The 25,596-nt window shown below is 39.6% G+C and overlaps 2 protein-coding genes across 9 annotated transcripts in view; one reads left to right on the plus strand and one right to left on the minus strand.

The window, feature by feature from the left end:
* large1 (LARGE xylosyl- and glucuronyltransferase 1) overlaps positions 1-24,120 on the minus strand; it is a 75,410-nt gene extending 51,290 nt beyond the window's left edge. For 4 of the 7 annotated variants that reach the window (XR_015942053.1, XR_015942055.1, XR_015942054.1 and 1 more), the window contains 1 exon segment: positions 10,920-11,312. The gene's annotated coding sequence lies outside the window, so the exon portion shown is untranslated. 7 annotated transcript variants of the gene reach the window in all.
* LOC147845296 (achaete-scute complex protein T4-like) lies at positions 13,104-16,967 on the plus strand. Of its 2 annotated transcripts, XR_015943063.1 has the most exons (3): positions 13,104-13,869; positions 14,424-15,629; positions 15,832-16,967. XR_015943063.1 is itself a non-coding variant. In XM_087250610.2 (2 exons), exons 1-2 carry the CDS (start codon positions 13,673-13,675, stop codon positions 14,836-14,838), a joined length of 612 nt encoding a protein of 203 aa, XP_087106736.2. In that variant the 5' UTR covers positions 13,104-13,672; the 3' UTR covers positions 14,839-16,720. The 2 variants fall into 2 exon arrangements, 1 of the variants encoding a protein (XP_087106736.2); XM_087250610.2 differs by having other exon boundaries at positions 14,424-16,720.
* Positions 24,121-25,596: the final 1,476 nt, after the last annotated feature.

The following is a 25,596-nucleotide window of genomic DNA, read 5'->3' on the forward strand; positions in this document are numbered from 1 at the left end:
GAATAAAACTGTCTGTTGTGGTAATCTTCAATCAAAGTCTGAGCGTATGCTTCTGCTCTTGGAGGATGAGGCGGAGCTTCTCTGATAATGTCAGAGTTTGTAATATTCGCAGCCACGCCCCTCTTAACCGTTAGTTTGCTATGAGGGATAAAAAGAAAGCCCCGCCTCCTACTCAGTATTCCATTTCAGTTGGAAGTACATCAACATACTGAAATAAATGTCTCGCCAACTGTTTCACGTGCTCTAAAAGATTTGTACGAAGTCCCCAAAACACCTTTAACAGACCCCCTAGTTTTTCGCGATTATGGTATCAACAAAAAGTCACGAGTTTTTGCGACCCTGCAAAATGTATTAAACGCATTAAAATTTAATAATCTCATTAAACACGCAATTCTAAACCGCATAATCAAATTTTTTTATTTCAGTGTGCAATGAATTGTTTTACATGACTTATAGACGTTGCTTACGCAGCGCGCATGATGTATTTGAGTCTCGCTCAAAAACTGGCGTCATGGAATGGGGGCAGGGGGGAGTTTTCAGCTTGTGCAGTAAGCAGACGAAGTGCAAGCAATTTACTTGGAAAGGCAATGCAAATATAATTTATAGACATCCTATGGTGCGAATTGGGCGTTTTGTGCGTTTGACGATGAGATTGGTTCAAGGATGACATCCAAACGTGAGTGAAATTGATCAGTTATTGCGTTTAACTCTTTCCCTGCAGTTATTACGGTAGGGGAAGCCCTGACGCATGTCCTATGTGTGACATGATGTCAGATGCTCCGGGAAGAGAAATCTGAGAGAAATCCTAGAGTTACACGACCTTCATTTGGCTTAATCTCTACTGTTTTAGATCTTGTCTTGACGAGAGATAAAAACATTTCTTAAATGATGTTGAAGAGATTCAGGAAATGTTCACAGTATGTCTGATAATATTTTTTCTTCTGAAAAAAGTCTGATTTGTTTTATTTCGGCTAGAATAAAAGCAGTTCTTAATTTTTTAAACACCATTTTAAGGTCAATATTATTTGCCCCTTTAAGCTATATTTTTTTGATAGTCCTCAGAACAAACCGTTGATATACGACTTGCCTAATTACCCTAACCTGCCTAGTTACTGTAATTAACCTAGTTAAGCCTTTAAATGTCACTTTAAGCTGTTTAGAAGTGTCTTGAAGAATATCAAGTCTAATATTATTTACTGTCATCATGGCAAACTTAGGGCTGTGCAATTAATCGAAAATCCGATTTCGGCTTCTAACGATTATGAAAAACCATTAATCGAGATAAACGATTATTCCATTATTTACCGCCCCCTGTCCAGTTGTCCTCACTTGTTGCTCTTAAAAGCGCAAAAGACTGCATGCTTATGTATGTGCGGCGCGCAGACAGTCAGAAGCATGCGGTCTGCACTTGGTCTCATTCGCACACTGTGACGAGCAGAGAGCACACACATCTAAAGTCATTAACGTGAGCGCTTTAATGTTCAAACAGGTGTCAAAACGCGGTGTTTAGTGATTATTCATATTAACCCTCATTTTGTAATAAACAAACGAGTTGAGGATCAAAAGACATGTGAAAGCGAAACCATTAAAGTGACAGAGCACAGCTGCCGCCTGTTTTAACATGATTAATAAAACAACGAGAAAATCCCTCTCTGCTCTTGACTGAAGACTTTTGTAGCTAAAGTGTTTTTCTTGCGGTGAAGATGCTAAAAGCACAGTTTGTTTCATATTTTTATTCTATTGTATGTATTTCTTTTTCCTTTGGAGGGAGGAAAATAATACATGCAGTTAAGGTCAGAATTATTAGCCCTTCTGAATATTAGCAACCTTTTCCCCCCAATTTCTGTTTAATGGAAAAAAGATTTCTAAACATAAGTTTTAATCATTCATTTCTAATAACTGATTAATTTTATCTTTGCTATGATGACGGCTCATAATATTTTAGTACATATTTTTATGAAATACAAACATTCAAATTCAAAGTGTGATTCAAAAGCTTAATTAGGGTAATTAGGCAAGTCATTATATAACAGTAGTTTCTTCTGCAGACAATCAAAATATTTATTGCCTAAAGGGGCTAATAATATTGACCTTAAAAGAGGTTTCAAAATATTTAAATTTGCTTTTATTCTAGCCAAAACAAAACAAATAAGCCTTTCTCCAGAAGAAAAATATTAGAGGAAATACTGTTCAAATTCCTTGCTCTGTTAAACATCATTTGGGAAATATTTATTTTAAAAAAATTCTCAGGAGCGCTAATAATTTTAACTTCAACTAATAAGCATTGGGAATAATCGTGATTACAATTATGACTAAAATAATCGTGATTATGATTTTTCCCAAAATCGAGCAGCCCTAGGCAAACTATTATGTTTAGAAATATTGAAAAAAAAAAATAATTCTCTCCGTTAAACAGAAATTGGGGGAAAAATAAACAGGGGGGGCGAATAATTCGGACTTTAACTGTGTATGTGTGTGTGTGTGTATATACATATGAGCAATTCCATGAAAATGTCAACCTTGCCATAAAAAGAAAAAAAATTTCACCAAAATAGCGAAACCGTTTCTACATTTTTTGCGCAGGCAGGTGTTTTACAGTACTTTAAAAATACTTAAAAATGTCTCTGTCAGTGTTTTCAAACTATTATATTTGATTTACCAAAGTCAAACAAATGGCAATTTCACATCCGACACATCCATAACAAAGCTTTTCCGTTGGATATTTCACACTGGATGAAAGATCATCATCTTCAGCTGAACCTCGCAAAAACAGAAATGCTTGTAGTTTCTGCCAACTCGACTCTACACCATAACATTTCAATCCAGATGGATGGGGCAACCATTACTGCATCCAAAATGGTGAAAACCCTTGGAGTAACGATTGATGACCAACTAAACTTCTCTGACCACATCTCTAGAACTGCTCGATCGTGCAGATTCGCACTCTATAACATCAGAAAGATCCGACCCTTCTTATCTGAACATGCAGCTCAACTCCTTGTTCAAGCTCTTGTTCTCTCCAAACTGGACTCTTGCAACTCTCTACTAGCCGGGCTCCCAGCTAACTCTATCAAGCCTCTTCAGCTGCTTCAGAATGCAGCAGCACAAGTGGTCTTTAATGACCCTAAACGAGCACATGTCACTCCGCTGCTCATCCGTTTGCACTGGCTGCCAGTTGCTGCTCGCATCAAATTCAAAACTCTGATGTTTGCCTACAAAGTGACTTCTGGCTTTGCTCCTTCTTATCTGCTCTCACTTCTGCAGATCTATGTGCCCTCCAGAAACTTGCGTTCTGTGAATGAACGTCGCCTCGTGGTTCCATCCCAAAGAGGGAAGAAATTATTTTCCCGAACTCTCGCGTTTAATCTGCCCAGTTGGTGGAATGAACTCCCTAACTGCATCAGAACAGCAGAGTCACTCGCTGTCTTCAAGAAACGACTAAAAACTCAACTATTTAGTCTCCATTTCACTTCCTAATCTGCAATTGCCTCTCTGAATATCACACTAACTGTACTCAAAAAAAAAAAAAAAAAGTACTAATGCTTTCCTTCTTAGACTTTACAGACCTGAAACTTGCCTACAGCACTTATTCATTGTTGCTCTTATAGTTGTGTAAGTTGCTTCCTTGTCCTCATTTGTAAGTCGCTTTGGATAAAAGCGTCTGCTAAATGACTAAATGTAAATGTAAAATGCAAAAATGTCAAAATAAAATAAAATCAATCAGTTTTGTTTTATAGAGAGCCAACTCTTATCCTTTTGTTGAGCATTATTTATTTTGGGTTGTGCAGTTTAATTCACAGAATTTCTACGAAATATGTTGTATACTGTAAACTCGCAGACTTTTTTTTATCACATCCATAACGCTTGTTCATTTTCCTCATTTAAAGTATAAAAATGTTCACAGATTGAATTTTTTCGATTCCATAACTCTGTGGTTAGTTGTTATGGAAAATATAAAGAGATGATTCAATATAATGTTAACGTATACTTTCTCTGCGAATTTATGTTTTGAATTTTTACTGCAAATGTCACATCCATAACGCTGGAATCAGCCACATATGTATGTTTACTTTTTTTTTTTTGCAAAATTGTCCACAAATTTTTGGGAATTCCCGCCACAACATGTCATTTTTAATCGCAAAAAAAATCCCCAAAAAATCTGTGGATAAACTAAAGGGTCTGCTTTAAATGTACATAAAGTGTACCGTTTAGCACATTATGTAAACAAAATACTGTAGTAGTTTTATAGGAGATACTATAGCTAGATTGATAGTGCCTTTGCACCATACTATTCTAAAGTATAGATAAACAAACAAGCCAATACTGCAGCTTTCTAAAACTAGAGTATAGGGCAGCGGCTCTCAAACTTCCTTCTAGTGGTAGGCAGAGGAATCCAATATGTGATATGTACATGCAACATATATTTCAAAATTGATCAAAAAATGATTCATATATGAATATGATGACATATAGCCAATATTTATAAGGTCCAATCAGCATTTCCAGGTTTAGTAAAGACCACTACACCACTTATTAGTTTATCAGTTCACTATAGTTAATAATATACAGCGGGGAAAATAAATATTGAGCATGTGACCATTTTTCAATTTTTCTGACTTGAAATTTCCCCCGGATGTTGATAACAACCAAAGAAATCAATTTTTGCAAAGAAAACAAATGCAATTTGTTTACAAAATAAGTTATAAAGTGTAATAAAATGAAATGAGGCAAGAAAAATGGCCCAGCCAATCACCTGACCCGAATCCAATAGAGAATTCAAAATAAAGCTCAGATTTTATAGACGAAACCCACAGAACCATTAAGATTTTGACAATCTGTTAAGGCCTGTGAGAAACTCACACCTGAGCAATGCATATGAGAGGCGTCTTTAAGCTGCAGCACCAAAAATATAATACTTTAGTATTATATACATTTCAGTAGTTCAGCACTTTCTCCTTCTGTCATTTTATTATTAATACACAAAACTCATTTTTCAGGTTACTTTTTTTTATTTTATTTTTTTTTGGGTTTACCAAAACCTGGTCCAATTCCATGTTAACAGCTGCTTTAGAAATATTATTCCAAGGAAGAAAAAGTGTTCAATACTTATTTCCCCCACATTAATTATGCATCAACAAAGTGTTGTAAACACTATTATACGTAAAATATCAACCCAAGCTCATTCTGGAAACGTAGCCCGCCGGACGTTTCTGGAGACCGCGATTTACGTGGCCGGAGGTACGTAAAGGCCGCGTTTGGTTTTTTTCGAGCGAACGCCGCGGGGTGGTGTGGCGCCGCTCCGCCCCTCCTCTTCGCGCTCGCCGGCCGACGGCTCGCCTCCGAGTGGAGGGCTTTCCCGGACAAGGAGGAGAAGCTGGCCGCGGTGGACGATGACCGGGATCGAGTCCGGGGAACAGCAGGTTCCGGAAATCAGGTGAGACGAAAAACGGAATCCGAAAAATGAGGGCGAGAACGCGGCGGGATTCGAAAACGCGGTCGAAATCAAAGACGAGGGCTTTTGCTTTTTTTTTTTTTTTTTTCCCGATCCGGCGGCTTTTCGCGCGAGAACGGCCCGAGAGGCGCCCGCCCGAGACGCGAAAAAGAGCGCACAGCGGCCTCTCGCGGATCCGCGAAAACAAAAAAAAAAACGCTCGAATACGTACCTCCCGGGACGTAAATCGTGGTCCGCAGAAACGTCCGCGGGGCTACCTTTCCACAATGAGCCCGAGTTGTAAAATATAATACAATTTATTATAGTATGGTTCAGAAAAACAATAGTATTTACTATAGTACTATAGTATTTGTCCATGTGGAGGAGCCCACTTTACAAGTAAAAATAATCACTTCATTTCTAATGTATACGTAACACATTAAAAGAAACAGTAGTAATCGTAATTGTAAACATGATAGGTACTGTGATATAAAGTGCTGTACTAAAATAGACAGGTTGCAGTTGATGAAATGTGCCACTACTGTGGAGTTCAGATATCTGACTGCAGGAGTGCTGAACAACATTTGTCTTTAGGTTTGTTCTGCCTGTGTCAGCACTAAAGATAACATTCAAGCTGTGGCAATGCAAAGCAAGGCACAAAATTACTTCTGGCACCCTTTTCTGTACTTAACTGAACTAGAAATAAGAGATACACCGGTATAGAAATTGTTGATCAATACAGATAAAAGATAACTCATTAGATTCGGAGGCCGATAGCCAATATATTTGTAGAAAATTATAACTATTAGTGCGTTTCTGCATGACTGCAAAAGCAAAATGTCAACACATACAGTGAGCAACTGCTTTTTATTTGAACAATTTAACATCAGAGAAGCTTGAACTGATCTCTGCACTTCATTAATCAGATCTTAATCATTAATCAGATCTTACCTCTCTGACAGGTCATTCAGGGTGTCTTGGAGGGGAGAGGTGTCCAACCTACAGCATCTAAACACTGGGGTACCTCAAGGCTCTGTTCTTGGGCCACTTCTCTTCTCCATCTACACATCATCTCTAGGACCAGTCATCCAGAGACATGGATTCTCCTACCACTGCTATGCTGATGATACCCAGCTATACCTCTCTTTTCATCCTGATGATCCCTCCGTTCCAGCTCATATCTCAGCCTGCCTGTTGGATATTTCACACTGGAAGAAAGATCATCATCTTCAGCTGAACCTCGCAAAAACGGAAATGCTTGTAGTTTCTGCCAACTCGACTCTACACCATAACTTTTCAATCCAGATGGATGGGGCAACCATTACTGCATCCAAAATGGTGAAAAGCCTTGGAGTAACGATTGATGACCAACTAAACTTCTCTGACCACATTTCTAGAACTGCTCGATCGTGCAGATTCACACTCTATAACATCAGAAAGATCCGACCCTTCTTATCTGAACATGCAGCTCAACTCCTTGTTCAAGCTCTTGTTCTCTCCAAACTGGATTACTGCAACTCTCTACTAGCGGGGCTTCCAGCTAACTCTATCAAGCCTCTTCAACTGCTCCAGAATGCAGCAGCACGAGTGGTCTTCAATGACCCTAAAAGAGCACATGTCACTCCGCTGCTCATCCGTTTGCACTGGCTGCCAGTTGCCTCTCGCATCAAATTCAAAGCTCTGATGTTTGCCTACAAAGTGACTTCTGGCCTTGCTCCTTCTTATCTGCTCTCGCTTCTGCAGATCTATGTGCCCTCCAGAAACTTGCGTTCTGTGAATGAACGTCGCCTCGTGGTTTCATCCCAAAGAGGGAAGAAATCACTTTCGCGAACGCTCACGCTCAATCTGCCCAGTTGGTGGAATGAACTCCCTAACTGCATCAGAACAGCAGAGTCACTCGCTACTTTCAAGAAACAACAAAAAACCCAACTATTTAGTCTCCACTACACTTCCTAATCTGCAATTGCCTCTCTGAATATCACACTAACTGTACCCAAAAAAAAAAAAAATACTAATACTACTAATACTTCCCTTCTTAGACTTTACAGACCTGAAACTTGCCTATAGCACTTATTCATTGTTGCTCTTGGTTGTGTAAATTGCTTCCTTGTCCTCATTTGTAAGTCGCTTTGGATAAAAGCGTCTGCTAAATGACTAAATGTAAATGTAAATGTAATGTAATCAACAATTTGTTTCTAGGGCCAACTTTTTTTTTTTTAAATAAAATTTACTGCCTAACAAAAGAAAAAAGCATTAACCTTTTAAGTCACTAACCAAACTCTAAACGGCAGCACGTGAAATGCTTCAACCAGTGAAAATAAGACATAATTTATCAGCTAGATATCTGACTTATTTTGTTTTTGGACTGATAACAATAAAATAGATTCTATCAGCCGATATATTGCGTATACAAGCCACCACCATTCTACCACTATTCCTGCCTCCCTAATACGCTGGAATGTTCCACAACCTGAAATACTGTTATGGCTCATTTGGCAGTTTTTAAGTGTGCTTCACGTAGGTGAGTGGGTTTACAAACCACCTGTAAGTGGCACACTCTGTCCACGCCGTATGTATTAGGTCTGGGCAAATAAACGATATTATATCGCAATAAAATGTCAATAACAATGATAAGGTCTAGACGTTCTACTCTATATTGATCTAAGAGCCAACCACACAGCAGAAATGTGCAACAATGGGAATATAAAAGTTTCATGATCTTAATATTTGAGATGTGCCGAAATTTTGGCCACAGAAAATTTATCAGCCGAAAATATGGTACGCCATTTAATGGACCCTCTAATTTTTGGGGCTTCAGTCATTGTTGATGTACTCTTTAAAAGCTGGAAGCATTAACAACTTATATCGAAATACAATTGAAGTCAGAATTATTAGCCCCCCTGTTTATTTTTTTTTTCCCAATCTCTTAACGGAGAGCAGACTTTTTCCAACACATTTCTAAACATAATAGTTTTAATATCTCATCTCTAATAACTGATTTGTTTAATCTTTGACATGATGACAGTAAATAATATTAGACTAGATATTCTTCAAGACACTTCTATACAGCTTAAAGTGACATTTAAAGGCTTAACTAGGTTGACTAGGCAGGATAGAGTAATTAGGCAAGTTATTGTATAATGATGGTTTGTTCTGTAGACTATCGAAAACAAATATAGCTTAAAGGGGCTAATAATATTGACCTTAAAATGGTGTTTAAAAAATTAAAAACTGCTTTGATTCTAGCCGAAATAAAACAAATAAGACTTTCTCCAGAAGAAAAAATATTATCAGACATACGGTGAAAATTTCCTTGCTCTGTTAAACATCATTTGGGAAATATTTAAAAAACAATTCAAAAAGGGGCTAATAATTCTGACTTCAACTGTATATATCATTATCGTTAAATATGGAAAATAATTATCGAGATTTCATTTTTGCTATATCACCCAGCCCTAACCAGACACTTCATCAACTCTCCACAATCCTGGAAAACATCTTACTGTTCTAACTAAGTGTACTTCACACAGGTGAGTGGGTTTACAAACCACCTGTAGGTGACACTTTTTTCCTCTTCATCTGCACCAGACACCTTTTATATACCTCATGCTTCTTAAAAGCATTGTTTTCATCCTTGTAAACTTAGTAACTTTGTCATAGCTACCCTGCTAAAAAATCCAGCTTAAACCAGCCTAGGCTGGTTGGCTGGTTTTAGCTGGTCGACCAGGCTGGTTTTAGAGGGGTTTTGGCCACTTCCAGGCTGGTTTCCAGCCATTTCCAGCCTGGTCTTAGCTGGTCAGGCTGGAAAATGACCAGCTAAATCCAGCTAAAACCAGCTTGACCAACCTGGTTTAAGCTGGACATAGCTGGTTTTGGCTGGGCTCCCAGCCTGGCAAGGGTGGTCAAGCTGGTTTAAGCTGGTCATTTCCCAGCCTAACCAGCTAAGACCAGGCTGGAAATGGCTGGAAACCAGCCTGGAAGTGGCCAAAACCCCTCTAAAACCAGCCTGGTTGACTAGCTAAAACCAGCCAACCAGCCTAGGCTGGTTTAAGCTGGATTTTTCAGCAGGGTACTCACTGTTGTTTATTTTATCCTCATTGTAAGTTGCTTTGGATAAAAGCGTCTGCTAAACGAACAAGTGTAAATGGATTTTTGCTCTTTTTTTCTTGCTTTGACACAATCTACCTAGTCAAAATTCTTTAGAAATAAAGATTACTTGTATGTATTCATAAAAACACAGTGCCACGTCACATTAAATATGCATTCTGGCTAAAAATCATTTTTAAAAAGGTATGCCTAACACTATTTTACTAGCCCAAACATTACAGTCTATTGTTAATAAAGTAAAACTGTGGTAAATAGTATTCCACGCTGTAAATAAAAAATATATATACTTATTTTCAACTTTAAGGATGTATTTTCCAAAAAGCTGAACTGGCTACAATTTACAAGATGCCATTAGTTAAAGCTAGCTTGCTAACATAAACAAAACACGAACTACAGTATTTATTCATCTTTGTTAACGTAGATAACACAAAAATAAGGTAATTGATTGATTCAACAAGCATTTTAACATAGTAAATGTTGAACTATGATTAATAAATGCTGTTGTTTACTCTTTGTTTGTTTTAGTAAACACATTAACTGACATTAAATAATGATTATGTGTGATGCTATAATATGCTAAAACATTAACATTTTAAGTAGTTCAATTGAACATGTTAGTTTTTAAGTGTTTAGTGTTATAAAATATCAATTAATTGAACAACTAACGTTTAAAAGCGATATGCTAATTGTTGCTAACATAGTTAATTTAAAATTTGAAATCGGCGTTAAAGGCGGCCATTTTATACAACATACATTGACATAACGACTGTTTGCTTGAGATGTTATGGAAATGTGTGGTTTATGGAGAGCATATTATCTGTTGAATATCATTACACGTGAGAAGCGTTTCAAGAAGATAGTTGAGGATGAGTCTGGGCCAAAGAGATATTAATTAAAGATAAAATGCTGTCGTTTACTCTTTTTGTTTTAGTAAACACATTAACTGACATTAAATAATGATTATGTGTGATGCTAAACTTATAATATGCTAAAACATTAACATTTTAAGTAGTTCAACTGAACATGTAAGTAGCTTATAAGTTCTTAGTGTTATAAAATATTAATTAATTCAACAACTAACGTTTAAAAGCGATATGCTAATTGTTGCTAACGTAACAGTTAATTTAAAATTGTAAAGAAATCGGCGTTAAAGGCGGCCATTTTATACAACATACATTGACTTAAAGACTGTTTGCTTGAGATGTTATGGAAATGTGTGGTTTATGGAGAGCATATTATCTGTTGAATATCATTACACGTGAGAAGCGTTTCAAGAAGATAGTTGAGGATGAGTCTGGGCCAAAGAGATATTAATTAACTTAAAGATATTAGAGTTGTATCTCAAGCAGTTATAGAGCTGTTAAACGCATGCTTTTCTCACCTGTGATGCTCAAATTACTGTAACGGGACTAATCCTTCACTGTCGAGTTATTAAAATGACCAAATAAAGAGAGATCTTCAGTGTCCGTTTGATACGCACATACATAAAGAGCTAACGCGTCTTTACAAATCCGTTAAATATCGGTGAGGAGAAACCACAGACAGTTCAGTGTCTCGTGAAGGTTTGTGTTAACGATCAGGAGGTAGAAATGCCGCATGCTGGATCTGATGGATGTGCTTCGCCTTCAGTAAACAGCATCTCCTGCGCGCGAGTTACTCATCAACCCTGGATCCGCAAACGCGCCGTTTATTCGATCATTTTGCTGAAATTGGCTTGTATAATATGCAGACTGCGGCCTCCAGTCCACACAGCAGCACTCCCTGTTTGTTTCCCAGCCTCCTCCAGTCCTCAATCCCAACATATCCTCCAATCACGGCCTCAGTCCACAATCCACCGCTCCGGAGTCCGCGCCAGGCCGATGTGCTTTCACTAAAACCTGGAAAGAGTGGACTTGATTTTGTACCCCACTACTAGGCTACTTCGCTCACGATTTATCCCAGATAATTTATAGAAGATGTTTACACAATTATGATTTTATAACACTCCATGTGTAATGTAGTAATAGCATGCTGCAGTTTATAAGTTAGTTAATACTACAGTGTAACGCACAACAAAGGGGTGTAGCCTAAATATTGGTTACAAACACTAGTATTTACTATAAACTACTATAGCCTACATGTACAGTTGAAACGAGAACACAGATATATACATTAGATGTCGCCCGGCCTATTGTTGTCTATTGGACGGAATGCGTCAATAGCGCCGCCATCTTGCTACAGGGTAGCGCTCCTTTGAAATGAATGCGGGACCAAGGTACAGTGGAGGACTGTGGAATTAATTTTTTAAATTTTTTTTACTCTCTGATAGTCAAAGCAAGTAAAAAATAAATAAATAAAAAACTATGTTTAATATTCACTACAAAAAATTCAGGAAAAAGTGTTTAATGTAAATTCGGTCTACATATATGGACATCATTTTTTCTCTAAAAGTACATCATGTCAAAAGATGACACTTGCATCCTAATCTAATTAGGTTCCAATAAGCCCAAATAGTAAAGAGAAATAAAAAATGCATGTAAAAAACAGCTTGGGCCTTAAGAGGTTAAAGCCATTTCAGTAGTTCTCCTTGTGTTTTTGCAGTTTTGTTACACATAACGGGTCCAAGTCAACAGCTCCTTTAGAAGTATATTTACAATAGGAAATCATGACAAGTTTAATATTTAGTTTATCTGCTGAATATGGGGTCGCATTTAAATATATTTAAAACATTTTATTACATAGGAGCTTGTATTGAATGATTAGTCTTTTTTTAAATAGCTGATATAGTTTTTACACACATTGTTGATAAATATATGCTATGTGAAAACAAATGTTCAAATGAAAATGTCCCTCATGTATATTGTAAAGTAATTAGGCATGTAAACACCCTTCAAACATTAGGCTCCCACCACCATGATTGACAGAGTTGAAGGCTTCTCTTTTTTTACACCAAATCAAGGCTACACCTCATTGTGGTCAAAAAATAATCTTTTGGTTTCGTCTGACCATAAAACAGAAGACCAGAAGTCTTCTTCTTTGTCCACATAAGCATTTGGCCAAGCAGGCGTTTTTGTGTGCCTTCTCTGTAAAAGTGGAGTCAACATTGACCTGCGTTTGTGTAAACCAGCGGTGCGCAGTGTCTGTTGGACTCTCTGCCTTAATGTTGCCACCAACAAAGTCCAGATTTATCAGGATGGTCTTTGTGGTGATCCTTGGATTCTTTTTACCTCTCTGAGCTTCTTTGTCTTAGCCATGACTGTCCACAAACCAACCCTGCTGAAAAATCCTAAGCCTAGGCTGGTTGGCTGGTTTTAGCTGGTTGACCAGCCTGGTTTTAGAGGGGTTTTGGCCATTTCCAGCCTGGTCTTAGCTGGTCAGGCTGGAAAATTACCAGCCAAATCCAGCTAAAACCAGCTTGACCAGCCTGGTTTAAGCTAGATATAGCTGGTTTTGGCTGGACTCCCAGCTTGGCTAGGCTGGCCAAGCTGGTTTTAGCTGGTCATCTCCCAGCCTGACCAGCTGCCAAAACCCCTCTAAAACCAGCCTGGTCGACCAGTTAAAACCAGCCTAGGCTGGTTTGAGCTGGATTTTTCAGCAGGGAAAACAGCTTTTCCTATAGACTGTGACAGTTTGCAAAGGGTATGAATAATTTTGGACACAACTTTTTGTTCAAAGGTATATAAAAGCTGAGAAATCTATTTTTTCCACAACGATGCCTCCAGCACATCGTCTTATTCTCTTTTGGGAGAGGCCTTTGTCTTTTCAGTGTCAGAAAAAAAAACTTGCTGGTTGAATAAAAGTAACTTTAGGTCAGAATTTGCCAGGGGAGTGGGAACAAACTAATATATAACTAATATATTTAATAAATAAACAAAAATGTAAGTTTCAGGGAATTCTGAAAGTCAATTTATGGATGCTTACAGATTTGCTGTAGCATATTTTTTCACCATGGAAAATCAGCCATTTTTTAGCAAATGACAGTGTTTCGAATTGGATATTTTTAAGTTAAGTTTTCGGCTTCTTTACTCTCAAATTGATTACGCATAGACATTTTACTTGTTTTTTACAATAGCAAAAAAACAAACAAACAAACATGTCTGCCCGGCCCTAGATATCAGGTACAGAGGCGTTTCCCTGAAGTACGCCAATGTTAAAATGACTGTTAAAAGGACGTCCTACATCCAGATATCCATCCTCCATCATACATCACTTCACCCACCTGCCCTCATAAGAGGAAGGAAGAGGTTTATGCTTGCAGAAAGAAGACAAGACAGTATGCTGACTGAACCCAACTTCAGCACATCAGAGGGATCCATCCATCTTTTATTTCAACAGACGACATCGGCGCCAAGGTGCTAAAAAATCTACTAAACTCAAATTATTAGCTTCCTAAATTAGAGTAGATGTGATGCTTTTAGGGTAACACTTCACAATAAGGTTGCATTATAATTGTAGTTACTAACATAAACAATGAATATTGCATTAATTACAGTATTAATTCATCATTAATGAATGCTAACTTAGTTCCCTGGACTGTTTTAAGAAACTTCTTAAAACTCGTCTTTTTATTATTGCTTATAACTTATGAGACTTTCTTTTAATCTGTATTTTACTATTATATATATATATATATATATATATATATATATATATATATATATATATATATATATATATATTTACTTTTTTGTGTGTATTTCATTTTTCAGTGTTTTGGTGCTCTTGTTAGCACGAAAAGCGCAATATAAACAAAATTTATTATTATTATTAATGTTAACAAGCATAATGTTTGATTTTAATACCGAATAAATGATATTGTTCATTATTAGTTAACATCAGCAAATACATTAACTAATGCCACCTTAGTAAAGTGAAGTGTGTCAAACAATTGTTTGCTATATTCTAGAAAAATGGGATCTGATCAGGATGTAATGGACCGACATGATGTGATGGACAGAGTGCCATATGCTCACCCTTTGGCACTGGGTTTGTCTTTAAACTACCCGTACTCTCCCTTCAAAGACGCACAAAATAAAACACAGAAACACCAAGATCACTTAAATAGTCAACGCTACATTGAATGCGTTTCCTACCTGTCCTACCACGGGAACTTCGGCGCTCTGGAGCCGGCGTTCATCAACAAGCGCAACGAGAGAGAGCGGCAGCGGGTCCGGTGCGTCAACCAGGGGTACGCCAGACTCCGGCAACATTTACCTCAGGACTTCGAGGATAAAAGACTGAGCAAGGTAGAGACACTGCGGGCCGCCATAGGCTACATTAAACACCTGCAGGACCTTCTGGACCTCAGAGGAGGTCACTGAGAGACTGGACTGATCTGAAGTAACGTATGCTTGTTATTCATTTCCTCACCTTAAACCTGCCAGCTCTCACTTGGGGTTACGTTACGGTACACGCTGGTGTTTACTGGAAGACTGTTGTGAAATGTAATGTGGTGGTTTAAATTCTCACTACTAGCTTACCTAGTGGCTTAATTGAACGTTTCTTATTGAAAAACTGTCAGTCCATTATTCATAAGATGATGTCAAACAACACGTCAAAAATGCGTATCGACTTGATGTCAAAACTTGACGTCCATTTTACATCCACATTAGCTGGGGAGAGCGGGGACGAAAATAGGCTAGCAATTTTATAAAACTTATTTTTAAAAGCATATAAGAGCATTTCCAGCAGAGTTATGGGATATCAAAAAAAGACAAAGGTTTATTATATTTTTTAAAAATTTGATAACAAAAAAGTTGTGAGTTTACAGTACTACTTTGTAGAAATTCAGTGAATTAAACTGTACAAACCTAAACAATGCTAATCAAAAGGATAAGAGTCGCTCACTACAGAACACAAATGATTGATTTCATTTTATTTGACATTTTTTCATTTATGAGGGAAAAACTTCATTATGGATGTGACAGATGTGAAATTGGCCCAATATAATAGTTTGAAAACACTGACAGAGACAGTTTTAAAGATTTTACTACTGTAAAATACTTGTTTACAGAAAAAAATGTTGAAAAAGTTTCTCTATTTTGGTGAAAACTTAATTTTTTTCATGGCAACCCTGCTGAAAAATCCAGCTTAAAGCAGCCTAGGCTTGTTGGCTGGTTTTAGCAGAACTACCAGGCTGGTTTTAGAGGGGTTTTGGCCACTTCCAGGCTGGTTTCCAGCCTGGTCTTAGCTGGTCAGGCTAGAAAGTGACCAGCTAAAACCAGCTTGACCATCCTGGTTCAAAAATACCACCTGATATTGTCAGACCACACTTATGAGTTCCCTGCTGAAAAATCCAGCTTAAACCACCCTAGGCTGGTTTTAGCTGGTCGACCAGTCTGGTTTTAGAGGGGTTTTGGCCATTTCCAGGCTGGTTTCCAGCCATTTCCAGCCTGGTTTTAGCTGGTCTGGCTGGAAAATGACCAGTTAAATCCAGCTTAAACCAGCTTGACCAGCCTGGTTTAAGCTGGACACAGCTGGTTTTGGCTGGGCTCCCAGCCTGGTTAGGCTGGTCAAGCTGGTTTTAGCTGGTCATCTCCCAGCCTGACCAGCTAAGACCAGGCTTGAAATTGCTGGAAACCAGCCTGCAAATGGCCAAAACCCCTCTAAAACCAAGCTGGTCAACCAACTAAAACCGCCCAACCAGCCTAGGGTGGTTTAAGCTAGATTTTTCAGCAGGGAAGGTTTACATTTGCATGGAATCGCTCATAGCGTTTTCACAAACGTTTTTTCGTTGTGGTTACTAACCCTACTGAAAAAAACAGCTTAAACCAGTCTAGGCTGGTTTTAGCTGGTCGACCAGGCTGGTTTTAGAGGGGTTTTGGCCACTTCCAGGCTGGTTTCCAGTCATTTCCAGCCTGGTCTTAGCTGGACTGACTGGGAGATGACCAGCTAAAACCAGCTTGACCAGCCTAGCCAAGCTGGGAGTCCAGCCAAAACCAGCCATGTCCAGCTTAAACCAGGAAAAGTCTGTAAAATAACAGTGTTTCTCTGTAAACATTTGAATGAAAATATCTGTAGATTTATCAGTTTTTGCACTTTACTTCAACAAAGAAATTTTACCATAATTTTATGGTTTTTGTTCGGCAGCCGTAGCTGCCAGTCATTTGATCTTTTTTTTTTTACAGAGCAAGTAATTACAATTTATTACTTTAATTTTACGTAATTTTAAACGTACTTCATAAAAAACAGGAAAAAACACTGTGTAAATAATACGGCAATTTTATTGTATAAAACAGACAAATTGCTGTAATTTGTCATTACTTATATAGTACATAAAATAACAGTCAAGCTGTTAATTTACAGATATTGTTTGTAATTTTTACGGATTTTTGAAAATAATTTAAAATAACAGAAAAAAATACTGTAATTTCCCTGTATAAACAACAAAAATGTCAGTCATTTGTCTTTAATGATAAAGTACCTAAAATAAAAGTCAAACAGTGAATTTAGAGAGATTGTTTGTCATTTTACTAAGTTCTTCATATAATTTTAAATGACAAAAAATTACTATAAAAAATTTCGGGATATTTTCTGTAAAATTAGGGTATTTTTTTACAGTGTAATTAACCTAGTTAAGCCTTTAAATGTCACTTTAAGCTGTATAGAAGTGTCTTGAAGAATATCTAGTCTAATATTATTTACTGTCATCATGGCAAAGAGAAAATAAATCAGTAACTACAGATGACTTATTAAAACTATTATCATTAGAAATGTGTTGAACAAAACTGCTCTCCGTTAAACAGAAATTGGGAAGAAAAAAAAAAAGGGGGGGGGGACTAATAATTCGGACTAAACTGTATTTCATATTAGCCATCTCTAACCCTAAATAAGTGCTCATGAAGCCCTCAGCCTCTGTGAACACACCACCTCCCTCTGGATATGATAATATGTTCAGGAATGTATACTTTATAAAAGGAAGGAAGCATAAACCACATCAAGTCCTTGATCTCTGCTTACTCTTCACGCTTTAGCTAAACCGCAGGAAAGCGGTGAATGCGCCTCCGTTTCTTGCTAATGTACCACTGAACTCTGGAGACACGGGAAAGCAGCGAAGGGTAAAAGCGGTGAACCGTGAAGGCCGGATGAACATGGAGGAGCGAGGGAGAGTCAACAAAGCGCTTTACAGACAGCATCCGTGTGAAAAGGAGCTGGTAATTAAGAGAGTTGCTGGTACCCTGACGGTGACGGTTCAGTGGCTGGCAGAGGGAGGACGGAAGCTGAAGTCACAGCACTAGAACAATAATAATGTCGGCTTACAGAGAGATCGCTATCGCAAGTTTACCACACAGCCAGTAACGCCGCCCCCGCGGCAAAAAAAAATCAGATGTCTCAACGCACTTACAAAAACATCCGTGCACTAACTATTGTCCATATATGTTTGATTATTATGAATTAGAATCAGTTTTACTGCCAAGGTTATATGGTGCTACGTACAAGTGCGTATGAGAAAGTATTGCACATGTTTATTGCGCAGTTGGGGGATATTTAACTGTTCATGAGGTAGATGGCCTTAGTAAGGCAAAAACAGAAAAATCAACAAGTAAATAAGAGGGTGGGAATGTGGTAAAGCATAGTAAAAACCAGACGAGGGCTTTTCTTTTTCTGGTTTGCTTTTGAAAATTGCTGTTCGGTAGGGAAGGAGGGTGGGTCAGTCGATTGGTCAGTCAGTCAAACAGTCAGTGGACAGCGGCCTCTAGTGGATTTACGCGAGAACAGCTGGCACGAATGGCACTCGCGAGAGAAATTCGAGATCTCGAAAAGCACACAGCGACCTCTCGTGGATTTGAGAAAACAAAAACTGCAGAAAAAAACGTACCCCAGGGACGTACGTCGCGTTCTCCAGAAACGTCTATACAGCTGTTTTCAGAAGGAGCCCGGGTTGTTATATTGTGCAGCGAAATTTGCTCAGTTTATGAATATTAATGATTAATAATAAGTTATTATTAATTATGAGTATTCAGACTTATGGTTGGTTTAAATAAATAAACATAGCAACGGCGAGGCAGTGGCGCAGTAGGTAGTGCTGTCGCCTCACAGCAAGAAGTTTTCTGGCTCGAACCTCAGCTCAGTTGGCATATCTGTGTGGAGTTTGCATGTTATTCCTGCGTTCGTGTGGGTTTCCTCCGGGTGCTCCGGTTTCAGTCCAAACACATGCGGTACAGGCGAATTGGGTGGGCTAAATTGTCCGTAGGGTATGAGTGTGTGGATGTTTCCCAGAGATGGGTTGCGGCTGGAAGGGCATCCGCTGCGTAAAAACTTGCTGGATAAAGTGGCGGTTCATTCCGCTGTGGGGACCCCAGATTAATAAAGGGACTAAGCTGACAAGAAAATAAGAAAAAAAGTAAATAAGGGTGGGAATGTGGTAAAGCATGGTAAAAATCAGACGAGGGCTATTCTTTTTCTGGTTTGCTTTTGAAACTTGTTGGCTGGGTTTAGGGAAGTGGGAGGGCGAGCCAGTCAATAAACTTGGTTGGATTTAGGGAAGGAGGGTGGGTCAGTCGATTGGCCAGTCAGTCAAACAGTCAGTGGACAGCGGCCTCTAGTGGATTTACGCGAGAACAGCTGGCATGAATGGCACTCGCGAGAGAAATCTGAGATCTCGAAAAGCACACAGTGACCTCTCGTGGATTTGAGAAAACAAAAACTGCAGAAAAAAACGCAACCCGGGGGCGTACGTCGCGTTCTCCAGAAACGTCTATACAGCTGTTTTCAGAAGAAGCCCGGGTTGTTATATTGTGCAGCGAAATTTGCTCAGTTTATGAATATTAATGATTAATAATACATTTACATTTACATTTAGTCATTTAGCAGACGCTTTTATCCAAAGCGACTTACAAATGAGGACAAGGAAGCAATTTACACCACTAAGAGCAACAATGAATAAGTACTAAAGGCAAGTTTCAGGTCTGTAAAGTCTAAGAAGGGAAGTGTTAGTAATTTTTTTTTTTTTTTTTTTTTTTTGTACAGTTAGTGTGATATTCAAATAGGCAATTGCAGATTAGGAAGTGAAGTGGAGACTAAATAGTTGAGTTTTTAGTCGTTTCTTGAAAGTAGCGAGTGACTCTGCTGTTCTGATGCAGTTAGGGAGTTCATTCCACCAACTGGGCAGATTGAGCGTGAGCGTTCGCGAAAGTGATTTTTTCCCTCTTTGGGATGGAACCACGAGGCGACGTTCATTCACAGAACGCAAGTTTCTGGAGGGCACATAGATCTGCAGAAGTGAGTGCAGATAAGAAGGTGCTAGGCCAGAAGTCACTTTGTAGGCAAACATCAGAGTTTTGAATTTGATGCGAGCAGCAACTGGCAGCCAGTGCAAACGGACTAGCAGCGGAGTGACATGTGCTCGTTTAGGTTCATTGAAGACAACCCGTGCTGCTGCATTCTGGAGCAGTTGAAGAGGCTTGATAGAGTTAGCTGGAAGCCCAGCTAGTAGAGAGTTGCAGTAATCCAGTTTGGAGAGAACAAGAGCTTGAACAAGGAGTTGAGCTGCATGTTCAGATAAGAAGGGTCGGATCTTTCTGATGTTATAGAGTGCAAATCTGCACGATCGAGCAGTTCTAGAAATGTGGTCAGAGAAGTTTAGTTGGTCATCAATCGTTACTCCAAGGCTTTTCACCATTTTGGATGCAGTAATGGTTGCCCCATCCATCTGGATTGAAAAGTTACGGTGTAGAGTCGGGTTGGCAGAAACTACAAGCATTTCCGTTTTTGCGAGGTTCAGCTGAAGATGATGATCTTTCATCCAGTGTGAAATATCCAACAGGCAGGTTGAGATGCGAGCTGGAACCGAGGGATCATCAGGATGAAAAGAGAGGTATAGCTGGGTATCATCAGCATAGCAGTGGTAGGAGAATCCATGTCTCTGGATGACTGGTCCTAGAGATGATGTGTAGATGGAGAAGAGAAGTGGCCCAAGAACAGAGCCTTGAGGTACCCCAGTGTTTAGATGCTGTAGGTTGGACACCTCTCCCCTCCAAGACACCCTGAATGACCTGTCAGAGAGGTAAGATCTGAACCATTGTATAACAGTGCCCGCAACGCCCAGTGACTCAAGCGTAGATAGCAGGATCTGGTGGTTGACAGTGTCAAAAGCAGCTGACAAGTCCAGCAAAATGAGGACTGATGATTTAGAGTCTGCTTTAGCCAGTCTGAGATCCTCCACGACCGAGAGCAGGGCAGTCTCAGTTGAGTGGCCTTTCTTAAAGCCGGATTGCTTGTTGTCCATGAGATTGTTTTGAGTAAGAAAGTCCAGGACTTGATTGAACACTACTTTCTCCAGAATCTTGGCCATGAATGGAAGCAGGGATACTGGTCTGTAGTTTTCAAGTAGCGTATGGTCCAGGTTGGGTTTCTTTAGCAGTGGGGTTACCCTAGCCTGCTTAAATGTAGTGGGGAATAAACCAGAGTCAAGAGATGTGTTAATTATGTGAGTCAGTGTTGGTATGACTGCAGGAGAGATGGCTTGCAAGAGATGAGAGGGAATGGGATCGAGTGGACAGGTGGTTGCATGGCTAGATAGCACAAGTTTGGACACCTCAGACTCAGAGAGCTGAGAAAAAGAGGTGAGTGTGTGTGGTGTTGGTGTTGTATCTTGCGTGTTTGTTGTAGGTGCAGCAAATTGAGCACTGATTTTTGCAGTTTTGGTGCAGAAGAATGTAGCAAAGTCATCAGTAGTAAGTGTGGAGGATGCGGGTGGAGGAGGAGGATAGAGGAGGGAGGAAAATGTTTTAAAAAGTAGGCGAGGATTAGTGGCATTGTTGATTTTCAGACGGTAATACGTCTGCTTTGCAGAAGTAACCTCAGCTGAGAAAGAGGACAGAAGAGTTTGGTATGTTAAGAGATGTGCAGGATTTTTAGTTTTCCGCCAAATTCTCTCCGCAGCCCGAAGTTTTGAGCGATGCTCACGGAGAGCATCCGAGAGCCAGGGTGCAGGAGGACTGGCACGGGCTGGCCTGGATGCAAGAGGACATAATCGGTCTAGACATGATGCTAGTGTGGAGCAGAGTGTATTAGTGGCACTGTTCGAATCAAGTGCAGTGAGTTTGCGAGATGGAGAAAGAGAGTCTGAAACAATGGTGGATAGTCTATTGGGTGAGAGAGATCGTAGGTTTCTGCGAAAGGTAACCAGTGTTGGAGTGTGTGGCGGCTCAGGAGTAATGTGGATGTTGAGAGACAGAAGGAAATGATCAGATATTTGTAGTGGAGTTACTATTGTTTGATCAGTGAAGCAGTGTCGTGTGTAAATAAGGTCTAGCTGATTACCTGATTTGTGGGTAGCAGAAGTAGGTGCTCTTTTTAGGTCAAAAGAGGCAAGCAAAGTCTGAAAGTCTGCAGCTTGCGGTTTGTCAACGTAAATGTTGAAGTCACCTAGCACCAATAAGGGAGTGGCAAAATTAGAAAAAGATGAGAGAAGAACATCCAGTTCATCTAGGAAGTGACCTAATTTACCTGGTGGGCGGTAGATGACAACCACATTTATGTAGAAGGGGTGGATAATGGTGACTGCATGGAATTCAAAGGAGCTGATTGTTGGCAGGGACGGTATCAGAGTAAATTTCCATTCTTTGGAAATTAGTAGTCCAGTCCCACCCCCTCTCCCTGTCTGACGAGGAGTGTGGGAAAAAGAGAAATTAGCAGAAAGAGTAGCATGTGTAGCAGTGTCCTCCGGCCTCAACCAGGTCTCAGTTAGAGCCATGAGATTATAGTCAGAATATGTAGCTATGGAGGTAATAAAATCAGCCTTGTTAACAGCTGATTGACAATTCCAGAGGCCCACGGAGAGAGAGAGTTGTGAAATAGTAGATACATGTATTGAACGAAGGTTGTGAGGATTACGCCTGCAGCGCACCTCCCGTGTTTTGCGAGTGTTAGTAACAACAGGAGTTAGAAAACACATAATAAAAGTGCACTGACAACAAAAAATAAGTGTAAAGTAAAAACAATACAGTAAAGTACTCAAGTGCTTTGTCGGTGTCTTTGCTCGGTGGAGTCGCGCAGGTAGAGTCGATGGTCTTTACCCTCGTCGGTCTTCACACGAGGCGGTCTTCACACGAGGCTGCCGCGACCGCTGCCGCGGTGAACTAGTTGTTTATATAACCCCAAAGCACTAGCTGATTGAATTCAGCTGGACACGCCTCGAGAGTCAAAACAAGGGCCGAAACTGAGGCGGACGACGCGAAACCGCGTCTGCGTTCGCTACACAAGCTCTTATAGTAACCAAGGAAACAGTGGCTAAACAACTTCTAGTATTATACACAACTGAAAGCAAGTTTAAATGTCCTACAACTTTACACAAACAGCTGGAAACAAGTCCTCAAACCATACACAACAACTGAAACAAATCTTAAATGTACTTACAGGCTGCTGGTCTAGATGCTGATAAAGTGCTTCTCCTGTTATTATTAATTATATATTATTAATAAAGTTATTATTAATTATGAGTATTCACACTTATGGTTGGTTTAAATAAATAAATATAGCAATGGCGGGGCAGTGGCGCAGTAGGTAGTGCTGTCGCCTCACAGCACGAAGGTTGCTGGCTCGAACCTCAGCTTGGTTGGCGTTTGCATGTTCTCCCTGCGTTCGCGTGGGTTTCCTCCGGGTGCTCCGGTTTCCCCCACAGTCCAAACACATGCGGTACAGGTAAATTGGGTAGGCTAAATTGTCCGTAGTGTATGAGTGTAGCGGACTTCGTCCCTCACCATAAAGAATTCACCGACAACACCGGCTTTGGTGGATCACGTCTGGAGTTTATTAAAGACAGGACAGCGATAAACACCACACAAGACACACTTTCAGCTCTCTGTTCTGTCTCACTCAAGTCCAAATCAGTTCTTATTTAACAATAAACTCTTTTTACATCAAATAATTTGTTTCTCTTTTCTTGAAACACACAATAGATGTCACATACACACAAACTTGCATAACATATTAATAATAGCATACATAAATGATGTTATATATTAATAAGTAACCTTTATATATTTCTACATATAATCTCATGCATTGAAAATAAAGACAATTATTTCAGTCTATCGATCGTATAGTGGTTATTTTGTAACAATTACATACCTGGAGTTTAGTTAAGACAGGACTGTGATTAACACCACACAAGACACACTTTCAGCTCTCTGTTCTGTGACTGTGAGAGTTGCAAAAAAGAAAAAAGAAAGAAAAGTGAACCACTGTCCCCATTAACACTGAAGCAGATTACCAAGCAAAGACAAATGACTACAAAGACACAAACTGGACATAACGTGACAATATCTTTTGACAATTTTAACTGCATGCCGATTTCACAGACATAATCCACATTTTTTTTACTGTTTAAGAAGCAAAATCGTCAGGAAAAAAACATATAAGCCGCCATTAAAAAAATTGGCGCGGGCGGCAACTTGAAACAAGGCCATAACAGCTTATAACATCAAAACTCACGTCATACTAAAAAATAATGCTTAACAAGGACACTATTTGACTCAATCCATCATTAAAGCAAGTCATCCACTGATATAAACAAACATTTTAACCTAATCGACTATATTTAAGCTTATGACGGAGCTCACTCACACCATACCTGTCTCACTCAAGTCCAAATCAGTTCTGACGAGAGCGGGACGGGAGCAAAAGGAAGTGACATCACTCAACGTAAAACTGATTTTAAAACAAAAAATAAACATTTCCCATATACTTTTATAAGGTTACTGATATTTTTATTTGAACGAAAATGAAAATAATAAGAAAACAAAATTATTTATTTATAAAAACAAATTAAAGTTCACTGGAACAGTCCAAACAAAATCACTACATGAGTGTGTGTATGGATGTTTCCCAGAGATGGGTTGCGGCTGGAAGGGCATCCGCTGCGTAAAAACTTGTTGGACAAATTGGCGCTGTGGCGACCCAGGATTAATAAAGGGACTAAGCCAAGGATCACGTGCATTGTTCACAACTTTAGCTAATGACTGATTATCCTATCAGACGATCCTTAACTCACGATAAATAACCAGACTTTTCTCATCTCAATATCTTCGTCTTGAGGAAACCCCCCCCCCCACCCTACTTTCCCTCCTTTAAAACGGGCGTCACGGTGGCCAGCGATTAGCGCTGTTGCCTCACAGCAAGAATGCCCCTGGTTTAATTCCTTTCCAAACCAGACGGCATTTCTGTGCGGAGTTTGCTCGTTCTCCCCGTGCTCGCGCGGGTTTTCCTCCCACCGTTCAAAAACAAGCACCCTAAACAATTAATCCAAAATATTTTAGCCAAACTCTGAGTACACCTTCTCAGCACCCATATCTGACACTTAGCTACAATAAGCAGGAGGGGGAGTCATCGAGATCTACCTGAGCTCAAACTCCCCTCTCCTCGGGAGGGAGCCCAGGGCTCGAGGATCTTATAAGCTCAGGGCTCTCTCCCTGGGACCGCACGCTGAACTAGCTTTATTATCAATCATCAGCTAAGTGTGAACTCTTGAATCCACATTAAAAGTCGCACTGGTTGCGGAATCTGACGGGTAGCTTATAGCGTCATCAGAAAGTTCATCTGATTCAATTACAGAACGCACTGTAAGGCAGCAAGAATGTTCTGTACAGTGCGAATGTATATCTGATGCCTAGATACTGACGCCGATGTTAACATGTGGCCACACGCAACTCTGGGAGGTCACAGAGGTAAATTAGGTTGTAGACGCCGTACAGATAAGCAGAAATGGCTTTGTGTCTGTCTTTGGTCTACATAAAAGACCACCAGAGGAGAAAGAGTAGCGTGTTGCGACAGAAGCCAGCAGAAATGAGGCGTCAGGTCTGCAAATATCTATCATTCGTTTGCCTTCAGCTTAGTCCCTTTATTAATCTGGGGTCACCACAGCTGAATGAACCTCTAACTTATGAAGAATATGTTATTAGCCTTCCAGCTGCAACCCAGTACTGGGAAACACTCATACACACTCATTTACACACACACACACACACACTACAGACAATTTAGCTTATTCAATTCCCCTGTAGCGCATGTGTCTGGACTGTGAGGGAAACCGGAGGAAACCCACGCCAACACGGGGAGAACATGCAAACTCCACACAG

Source organism: Danio rerio, chromosome 4 (genome assembly GCF_052040795.2).
Source record: "Danio rerio strain M-AB ecotype USA chromosome 4, GRCz13ab, whole genome shotgun sequence".
In the NCBI taxonomy this organism is placed as follows: domain Eukaryota; kingdom Metazoa; phylum Chordata; class Actinopteri; order Cypriniformes; family Danionidae; genus Danio; species Danio rerio.

Excerpts from the sequence above, each read along its gene's own strand:
- LOC147845296 (XM_087250610.2), top strand. The coding sequence starts at position 13,673 with ATGACTGTTAAAAGGACGTCCTACATCCAGATATCCATCCTCCATCAT. Across the intron at positions 13,870-14,423 it reads CAGACGACATCGGCGCCAAG|AAAAATGGGATCTGATCAGG; the intron begins GTGCTAAAAAAT and ends GCTATATTCTAG.